This window comes from Melozone crissalis, unplaced genomic scaffold (assembly GCF_028551555.1).
Source record: "Melozone crissalis strain CALT ecotype California unplaced genomic scaffold, PUWL_Pcris_2 ptg000108l_1, whole genome shotgun sequence".
Lineage (NCBI taxonomy): Eukaryota > Metazoa > Chordata > Aves > Passeriformes > Passerellidae > Melozone > Melozone crissalis.
Window position 1 is genome coordinate 897,127 of NW_026535885.1, and position 10,521 is coordinate 907,647.

General features: G+C 57.7%; 1 protein-coding gene across 1 annotated transcript in view; it reads right to left on the reverse strand.

Moving 5' to 3' along the window:
- The window catches only part of MAN1C1 (mannosidase alpha class 1C member 1), a 50,950-nt gene extending 49,554 nt beyond the window's left edge, over positions 1 to 1,396 (reverse strand). Inside the window, exon 1 of the mRNA XM_054292374.1 lies at positions 800 to 1,396. Coding sequence (XP_054148349.1) covers positions 800 to 1,366 — 567 coding nt within the window. The 5' untranslated portion in view covers positions 1,367 to 1,396. The remainder of the gene's footprint in view (positions 1 to 799) is intronic.
- Between the last annotated feature and the right edge of the window lie 9,125 nt (positions 1,397 to 10,521).

The window sequence follows — 10,521 nt, forward strand, 5'->3', positions numbered from 1 at the left end:
AAGCAACTTTCTTCCCCCCATAACCGTGAATAAACAAGTTGAAATTCACACTTCGTTAATTTCGGTGACAGCGGGTGAATGGAGGTGTGTGGGACGCACAGGCAGTGACAGGGACACTCCCCCAGAAAGTGACACCCCAATTCCTGCCACCCTCCTTGGGAAAAGAAAGGAGCAACGAGGGGGACACGGCTGAGGGAAGGTGATGGCTGAGGGGGGACATGGCTGTGAGGGGAGTGACAGAGAATTGAGGGGGAACATGGCCGTGAGGAGAGGTGACAGCTGACTGAGAGGGGACCCAAACATGAGGGCTGAGGTGGACAAGGCCCCAAAAACCGAGGGTTGTCATGGCTGTGAGAGGGGACAAGGGTTGCTGAGGGCAACGTGGCTGTGAGGGGAGGCAAGGACTGAGTGAGGGGGACATGTGGCCGCCAATGGCAGGTGAGGACTGAGGGTACACACACCTGTGAGGGGAGGTGAGGTCTGACAGGGACATGGCTGAGGGGACACACACCTGAGGGGAGGTGAGGTCTGAGGGGACACACATCTGAGGGGAGGTGAGGTCTGACAGGGACATGGCTGAGGGGACACGGCTGAGGGGACACACACTGTGAGGGGAGGTGAGGTCTGACAGGGACATGGCTGAGGGGACACACACCTGAGGGGAGCCGATGCTGTGAGGAGGTGAAGCAAGGTGAAGGCCGCCTGAGGGGGATGTGAGCACTGAGGTGAGGCTGCCTGAGGGGGCTATGGAGGGACTGAGCGGCCGCTCGGCCGGGAGCGCTGCCTGCTCCTCACCCACCTCTTTGATCTTCATCCTGCGGGCGCGGGTCTCGGGGTCCTCTCCGCTCCGCCCGCCCCGTACCGGGTGCCGGAGGCTCCGGCGGAACCGCTCGTAGTCGAAGCGGAACGGGGCCCGCGTCTCCCGGGCCGGGGGCGCGGCGCTGGCGGGCTGGGCTCGGCTCTCGCCGCCCTGCACCTGCTGCCGGGAGCCGGGCGCGGTGCGGGCCGGCGGCCCGGCCATGCGGGCGGCCGTGCGGAGCTTCTCCCGCAGGCGGCGCGGGGCCGCGGGGCTGGCGTGGCGGGGCTCGGCGGCGGCGGGGGGGCTGCGGGGCAGGTCGGTGTCGCGTGTGGAGGAGGAGGAGGCTGAGGACGAGGAGGCGGAGGATGAAGAGGAGGCGGAGGCGGTGGCCCGGCGGGGTAGGAAGAGGCGCTTGAAGCGGGAGGAATCGGGCAGGAGGAACAGGGCCCCGAAGCAGAGCGTGAGCAGGCCCGAGAGGAAGAGCAGGAACAGGAACTTCTGCGGCAGCCGCAGCCCCAGCGCCGCCGGCCAGCCCGGCATGCCCGGCAGCTTCCGCAGCACCACCATGGGGCACCGGATCGCGGCCGCCGGGCGGGACCCGCCGCCGCGCCGGGGGCCGCCGCTGCCTCCTGCGGCCGAACGCTCAGCGGGGCCCGCCCTGGGCTGCACCGGCCGCCTTCAGCGGGGACCGCACGTGGGTGGCTCCGGGCCGGGCGGAGCGGCGCTTCAGCGTCCCCCCTGCCGGCATGAAGGCGGCGGCGAGCGCATCCCGCCGGGGCCGGGCGGAGCGGGGCTGGGCTGGGCTGGGCTGCTCCCGGTGCGGGCTCCCGGCCGGACGGTGCTCCGGGGCTGGCTCAGGCAGCGGCGCCGGGGCGGTGCGAGCCCGTCTCTCTAGGCGGCGGTGGGTTCATGCTGCAGCATTTCTGCGGGGCGGGGGAGACAAGAGCGCGGTCACTCAGCACCGCCGGGGATGCGGCCGGCGAGACGAGCCTTTGTCCCCGGTCGGTCCCCCACCCTCCAGCGGCACTAGTTCGGTTCCCTCTGTCCGGACTTGGCATCAGCTCTCCTGTCTGCGAGCAGCTCTGAGCTCTGCACCATCTCCCATCCAGCGCCGGGATGCCGGGCTGTGCTGGCGGGGCAGCCCGGGGCACAAGGGGGAGAACCCCGGGGGTGAAGGAGGTGCTCCGGGACACCCCAGGAGGGACAGGATGCCCTGGGACAGCGCACACAGACGGGGACCAGGCTGCTCTGCTTCCCTGCCAGGAGCTGCCTTCGCCCGAGCGGGGCTGGGGACGATGGGGCTGCAAACCAGCCATGCGGAAAGCTCGGCTCGGGCTGAGCTTCTCCAGGCAAAAAATAGTAATAAAAAAAAATTAAATTTACGGGTTTTGGTTTTGCCTAATAGATCCCGGTTAATTTCTCCCAAATCTATGCCTGCTAGTTATCCATTTCCCCCCACAAATCCTCTCCTTGCCGAAGAGCCAGAGCTCAACTTTCAGACCCCGCAAGCCGGCAGGACACGGCTTAAACCCCTCCGTGCAATGCCCAAATCGCCCCTTCTCCTGCGGGAGGGACAGCGCTGCCCCCGAGCGCCGTCACACCCGCTGGGGCGGACGCTCTCCCACCCCCAGCGCTGTTTACTCACCCTCGGACTAATCCAAGCCTCTCTGGCTCCTACAGCGAGCAAAATCTTCTCAGTCCTGCCCGCTCATCCCAAAAGCGACAGCTCCTCACTGCTGCCAGCGCTCACCGATGCACGCTCAAGTAGGAGAGGGAAGATGCTGCGCTCTCCAGGGGACAGCTCCTCTCGCTGCCCATCCGAGCCCGCACGAGGGAAGCACCTGACTGCCGCGAGCCCCGGCCAGGCTGGGGTTTTGGCTGCCCCCGTGCCGGGCGCGGGGACCGGCGGGGCAGCGCTGCCCGGTGCCCGCACGGAGCCCCGCCCGCGCCGCCGCTCACTGCGACAGCGCCCGGCCCCGCCCCCGCCGCGCCCCCTCTCGCCAACGGTCACTCCGCCGCCACGCCAACCAATCAGCGCGCAAGGCTCGGCCCGCCCTCGAGTTCTATTGGCTGGTTGTCCATTCCTGAGATCATCCATTGGCTGCTGCCCGCGACAGGGAAGCCGTGGGCTCCGCCCCCTTGTTTACCACAGTCGCCCGGCTCGAGCTCGGCGAGGGTTGGCCACGCCCCTTTCCTCCAGCCACCGTCTCCCATTGGCCGCGAGGAACGCCCCGTCCGCCCTGCGATTGGCGGAGGGGGGGCGCCGCTACTTTAAAAAGCGGCTGCGGGCACGCGGCAGCTCCAGAGGCTGTGAGGGCTGGGTGGGTGTGGATGTTGCTGTTATCACTCATTCCGATCCTCCCACACTGTAAGGGCTCTGACGGACCGATTTACCCACAGATCCCCCACGAGGGGCTCTCTAGCCTGCGGGTGCCACGGCCCTGGGGGCACTGCCTCACTGCCTGGCATGAGGAGAGGGGCTGGAGCGCCTTGGGAACCCCTTTTCTGCTTTATACAAGCCCATGTTCAAGTGCCATGAAGCCCTTCTTAATCCCAAATTGTTAAATCCACACCTTATCCTTCAGTTTCTCACCAGGTAAATTGAGTGACCCTGTGAGCTAATACCATACCAGAGGGGAGGATGGTGAATCAGAGTTTCGGCTAATAAATGTTACAAAAAACACCCTCAAACCTGCAGAATTAGCAATGAAAGGGAGAAAAGGGCATCACCCACTGCCGGAGGCATCTGGAACCCCTCAGGAATAGCTGGATGGGGGAAGGGGGCAGGATGAGGCTCCCAGGAAAGGGTAAACGCAGCCACCGGAGAACGGCTGTGACTAAACTTGGAAGAGCTAAAAGGGAACATTTTGTAGGCTGGAAAGGAGCTGGAGCTGCGAGGAAAGGAAAGAAATCATCTGCAGTTTGTGTGCTCGGTGTGTGCCTGCTGCACAATAAGCAGCACCGCAGGGGACAGATACCTGAGCTGATTGCTGCGGGGTCCACATCTCTGAGAGTCAGAGCCACACTAAAATTGTCGTTTTCCCTGCTTTAAACTGCTTTGAGGGGCATAAAGAAGGCAGCACAACAGGATTGTGAAGCTGCCCTTGACCTCAAGCTGGCCATGCTCCCCCTTCACCTTCCTCACAGCTCCACAGCTGCTGCAGGTTTAGTCAAATAAACCCAAACAATCATGATGCTTTCAGCTCCGGTGGCTGCCTGGCGGACCTTGAAGGTGGCCACCCTCCGAAAAGGATTTGCATCTTGATGGTTTGTGTTTCAAATCGCTTATTTTCCCTCTGCGGTTGGAGGCAGGGCCTGCTGAGCGTGAAGGAGCTGTGGGCACCATGGCCCGTGGGGCACCATGGTCACTGGGCACTATGGGCACCATGGCCCACAGGGCACCATGGCCACCACAGATTTGCATCTTGATGGTTTGGGTTTCAAATCGCTTATTTTCCCTCTGCGGTTGGAGGCAGGGCCTGCTGAACGTGAGGGAGCTGTGGGCACCACAGGCCATGGCTGCCTTGGTCACCACGGCCCACAGGGCACCATGGCCACCATAGCCCATGGGCACCATGGTCAGCACGGCCCACAGGGCACCATGGCCACCACAGATTTGCATCTTGATGGTTTGGGTTTGAAATCGCTTATTTTCCCTCTGCAGTTGGAGGCAGGGCCTGCTGAGCGTGAAGGCGCTGTGGGCACCACAGGCCATGGCCGCCATGGTCACCACGGCCCACAGGGCACCATGGCCCGCAGCTGGCCATCCTCCCTGCTGGCCCAGGTGAGGCAGGGCCAGGTGGGGACAGCCAGGATCCATCCCCAGCATCAGGAGCCCCCATTCCCAGCAGCATTCTGAGCTCAGGCTGCAGAGCTGAGGCACAAACGGGGCTGTGGGTGTCACAGCTGCTCCAGGGAGATGGCTCCTTGTTCTGTCAGCCCAGCTTGTTCCCCGGCAGGGAAGGAGGGAGGGGATCCCTCCCTGTCACGGCTGGCAGCCCCAGCAGGGTTTGTTGTCACTGCCTGCACTTTGTAGTAGCTATCAGCAGCGATTCTGTGTCTGCTCTACACGCTGGGGCTGCCCTGCTCTGGGGACGTCTTCAGATCCCTTTGAACCACAGGGGAGCAAGGCTGGGTTATTGGGTTGGTTTCCTTTTTCCCCTCCCTTTCCTTCCTTTTCCCTTCCTTTCTTTCATTGCCTTCCTTCCTTTCCTTTCCTTCTCCTTTCCCCTCTCCATATTTTTCCCTTCCCATCCCTGGCTGTTGGGTTCCTTTCCTTTCCTTTCCTTTCCTCTTTCCTTTCCTTTTCCCTTTCCCTTTCCTTTCCTTTCCTTTCCTTTTCCCTTTCCTTTCCTTTTCCCTTTCCCTTTCCTTTTCCCTTTCCCTTTCCTTTTCCCTTTCCTTTTCCCTTTCCCTTTCCTCTTCCCCCTCTTTCCTGGCTCTGCCCCTGAGCCTCTCTCCCTCTGCCTGCTCCATCCTTTCATGGCTGTGATGCCCAAAAATCCCCATCTGGGAGCCAGAGAAGCTTTCTGGATCCACGTTCCAGCTCTGGGATTCACCCCGCAGCCAGAACCAGAAATATTTTCTGCTCTGGGAGATGAATAAACACCGAGGCTCTCTAAAACATAGTCTGGAGGCTCGAGTGCAATAATTGGGCCAAACTCCTTTGCCCTGGGTGTTATCTGTCACTCTGTAGTTTGCTTCCTCACGGAAAGGTGGATATTAAATTCTATTTTTCTTACGCCCATAAAGAAAAAAAAAAAAAGGAAAGTAATTTTCTTTAAATTATTTCTTCCAGAGCTGCTAAAAAACCAAGAATCATAATGCAGCAGGACCCCCATTTCCCCAGTAATTACACTCTGCCTCCTAACTCCTTCAGCAGCAATTTCTCAATTTATTTGGCTTCTGTCTGGAATTGCAGTCACAGGCAGAGCTGGGCTCTGTCTTATTATTGCACAGACAAAATTGTTTTTAAAATGTAATTAAACATTTACCTTGAAGACAATGCTTTGTCTTCTTTAAGAAGCATAATATCTTAATTTAACCTAATCTGGAGAACCTTCCAATTCCAAGCTTTTACCTCCAAGACAATGTTATGCTAAACACAAAACAAGCAAAACAAAAAAGATTTCCTAATTTAACCTAATTAAAAGATAAGGCTCCAAGTTTTCCAGAGCTGCTGCCTGGAATGAGGAGCGAGGCACAGCCCTGTGCTTTGCTCACAACTGGCTGCTTTATCCTCCCTCTGCTTTGCTCTCTGCTGTTGATTTTTATTTATTATCCTCCTTGATGCCCCCAAATCCTCTTAGGAAGCAGAGCTGCCCAACCTTTCCCATCCTGGGCCTTCCCTAAGAAGATCAAGGGACCACTACGGGAACAGAGCAGCTTTGGTTTGAGGGGTTTTGTTGGGCTGGTTTGGGGTTGTTTTTTCAATAATGATGAGACAAAATGCAGCCTCTCTGCTGTGTGAGGTTTCCTCAAGGGAGAGGGGATTTGAGGAAGGTGAAGGATTATTTCTGTTCAGTCTGAAATTCCAACAGAGACATTTGCACGATGCCAACCCCAGCACCTCAGCCAGACTCCTGTTCCATCCCAGAATAGGGAAAAAACCCATTCACATCTGAGATAACAACCCAACCCGAGTCCCTCACCCCAGAACTGTGTAGGAACAAGCTCTCACAAGAGGAGGAATCTTGCTTAATTATGGTAAAGGTCTGCATCTCAGCAATCTTGCCTCCCGTGTGCCAGGGAAAATATCAAAGACGCTGAAGAACAGCACAAAAGCAGCAACACAACAGAAGGTGCACGGAGGAGAGAGCAGGAGCATTCCCAGTTTATTGCTTCCCTGTAACACCAGGTGACTAATGGAGCAGGCTGCGGCTATTTTTCCCTGTTTTTCCATCAAAATCATCATCATCAGAACTCCTGTGCTCCACTTTGCCCTGCTGGAACGAGGAGAGGGCCAGAGGAACGCTGTGAATGTGGAGCACCAGCCTGTTTTAGATGCCTTCAGAAGGAAGATCCCAGGTGGGAAAGCTCTAAGAATAATTTCCAGCCAAAGGCTTCACCTGGCAGGAAATGCAGCTCAGACCCGAAGATAAATCAGGAGGGAACTCAGTGAAAAGCAAAACAAGCCCAGCTTTTCCCTGGGTGCCCAAACCCCCTTCAACTGCTCCTTCTGGGCTGTAGAGCTCCCCGGGACAAGGAGAGGGCTCTGTGCAGTCACCTTGAGGGTGAAGTTCAGGTGTCCCAACCTGAGGAACAGGTCACCCCGAGCTGCCTGGGGTGAGTCACTGTCTGCTCTAAATTTAAGCCCAGCACTGAGCTGTTGTCACTGTGCCAGTCTGGTGCTCCTGGTGGCATCCTCGGGCCAAACACGTCCTGTGACCCAGCCAGAGCCTGGAGGGGGCTCAGCACAGCCCTGGGAGCTCACACTGCAGGTTTCCAGTGTTCCCAGTACCTGAACTGGTGACGCTGTGCCAGCACAGCCCCTGCTGCTGCTGCTGGGAGAGGGGGCTTTGATCCTCCAGGTCCCTTTCAATTTTTCCTGGGTCCGTAGAAATGAAATCATTTTCATTTCATTGGTGTCAACCATGGAAATGTTTTCCCTTCCTGGTGTCTCTGTGTGGCCCCAGCTCACACTCCTCATTCCCTGGGATCCCTTGGAATGACCAATCTCCCGCAGACCCGCCCAGATTTCACCTTTCCCTCCTTGAAAGCTGCACGCGGGGCTATGCCTAATCCACGTGAAAACACAAAAACATCTTCTCTACATTACAAAACCCCCCAAAAAATCTCCCTTGGAGCCTCAGCCCGGCTGAGCAGCCCCTGCCCGGGGCAGTGCCCTGTCCCTGTTCCTGTCCCTGTGTTTGGTGAGCCCTGAGCGCGTTTGGGGGCTGTGAGTGGCCTCGGTGACACCTCGAGCATCCCTGCACAGGCAGAGGGATGCTGAGAGTGTCTCCCCCAGGTTACCCATTCTCACCGCAGCCACGAGCTCCTCTCCAGGTATTTCGCCGTGTTATCGCTCCTGCCCTAACCAGATAAAGCCCGAGCTCCGCAGGACAGGCAGCTTTAAATCAGCGTGACAAGGAGCCTTTATCGCTGCGGGCAGGTGGGGATGCTCAGCCCGGGCATTTCCCAGCGCCACGCCGGGCTCTGAGCGCGGTTAATCACTCGGAAGAGACGCGTTCGGTGCCATTTCACTGCGGCTGGCACTGCCAGCACGGCGGCAGCGGTGCCAGTCCGAGGGCAGGACTCACCTGCATCTCTGGGAGGGGACGGTGGCACGGCAGAGATGGCTGGGGACACACACACAGAGCTCTGGGGATGGTGGGGCTGCTGGCACAGGGCACAGCTTGTGCCAGAGCATCCCTCCGTGCTCGGAGTGTGCCCAGGGCTGGGTTGGCATCGCCCGGCTCCGAGCAGCTCAGCCGGGGCACAGAGCGCTCCCCTGCCCGGGGCACAGAGCTCTCCCCTGCCCGGGGCACAGAGCTCTCCCCTGCCCGGGGCACAGAGCGCTCCCCTGCCCGGGGCACAGAGCGCTCCCCTGCCCGGGGCACAGAGCTCTCCCCTGCCCGGGGCACAGAGCGCTCCCCTGCCCGGGGCACAGAGCTCTCCCCTGCCCGGGGCACAGAGCGCTCCCCTGCCCGATGCTCTCAGCCGTGAGTTACCGCAGCTCCCACCGCGTTCCGCAGCCGTGAGTCAGCCCCGCTCGAAATATCACCGGGAGCACAGAGGAGCAGGTGACCCAGATCCTGCCAGACCGTCCCCAGTTTAATGGTGATACACACCCCCAGCTGCCGGCTGGCTCACCGTGCTAAACCAGCGTGGAAAAACAAACCCAGCCTCTGCCACCCCCTGAAAGCAAAGCTCCTGCCTGCCCAGCACTGGCTCTTGCCACATAAAATCACATTTGGCCAAGCCGCTGAGCCCTAAACTCTCCTTGGAGCTCGTTTGATGGGTCTCAGGATCCATCAGAGCCTCAAACAGAAATGCCAAATCTCATATCTGGCCCCACTCAAGAAGCAAATCCCCATCCCACAGCCACACCACGGGAGACAAATCCTCTGCAGAACCTGCAGCCCCGGCTCTGGGGTTCATTTGGCTCCTCTGAGGGCTGGGGTTTGCGTGGATTTGGGGAAGCTGTGGGCAGGGAGAGCTGAGCTGATGTGGAACAGCTGGGAGGGAGCTGGGCAGGGCTGGGGGTGATCCGTGCTCAGTAGAAATCCCTGACTGCAGCCGGGTCATCCTCTGGCTCATGCGGCAACCACGAAATTACAGGTTCCTGTCCCAGGTGATTTCCCAGGAGCTGAGAGTCCCAAACCTGAGCTGGATCTGCAGGTCCAGCAGAGTTTTTGCATCATCCTCATCCCTCTTCCACCACCCACCTTCTGTGCTGTGTTTTTAACTCACACCTGAAGCCAAGCTGGTCTGAGAGTCACTGACAGGAGATGGCTCCTGTCACTGCTGTCACCTTGATCACCCCAAAATCTGCAGCTCCTCCTTTCCCACGGGCATGGAGCCTCCCTTACAAACAAACCCAATCACCCAAACAATCCTGACACCTTTTCCTGCTTTTTTCACATTTTCCTTTGGGCTGGCCGAGCCACAGCCGCTTCTCTGCACACCAGCTCCTGTTCTAGACAGATTTAAATGATTGAAAATATTTAATGTATTATCTTCAGGCTGCCTCACTGCCCTGCAGCTTGCAGGTTCTCTGCAGGAATTGCAGACATGCAGGAAAGGATGTGGCAGTGCTCCACAGGGCAGGGGGAACCAGGGGACATCAAAGGCAAATCCTGGGCAGGGTAAAATCTGCCTGGGCTCAGGATGCTGCACACAGGACCCCGATTAAAGCCCTGCTCTCCTGAGCTGGCCAGGGGACACTGCAGGCACTGCTCACTGCCACCATCTCCCTTGCAATAATACATGAGCTTTCAGGAAGCCTCTCAGCTGCAGCTTTTTATATCTGAACTCTTTCTGGCTGAGCAATCTCAACCTACTATTGATCCACATGACGCATTTGATTCCCATAATTGAGATTGGAATGGAAAAAACCACATTTCTGTTCCTCCCAGCGAGTTTGTTTCTCACGTGTGACAGCTCGGGGCGTGCAGCACTCGAGTTTTGCTGTGATTAAAGTGAAGGAATCTTTTAAAAGTGGGAATCTGTGACTGCTCCAGCCCAAAATTCAGCAATGGTGGGAGCAAAACACCTGGGTGTTCTCTCCCCCATTGCCTTTAAATGTCAAGCAGCTGCTGGAGTTGTTTTTGGGGAGATCATGTAATGGTTTGGGTGGGAAGGGACCTTAAAAATCATCTCATTCCCAGCCCTGGGTGGGCAGGGACAGCTCCCACTGCCCCAGGTGCTCCAGCCTGGCCTGGGGCACTGCCAGGGGCAGAGGATTTCTCCCTAATATTTCATCTAATCCCACTTTCTTTGAGCTTTCACCCATCCCCCTTTGTCCTGTCAAGCAGGAATTTGGAAAGAAAAAAAATAGAAATAAACCCATAAACCCAGAATCAAACAAGAATGTTCCTGATCTTCTATTGGATTTGCAGGGTGCCCTGATGAAGGGAGGAATGGTGAATCTGCCTCCATGCTCTCAGAAAGTTGATCTATTCTATTCTATTCTATTCTATTCTATTCTATTCTATTCTATTCTATTCTATTCTATTCTATTCTATTCTATTCCATTCCACTCCATTCCATTCCATTCCACA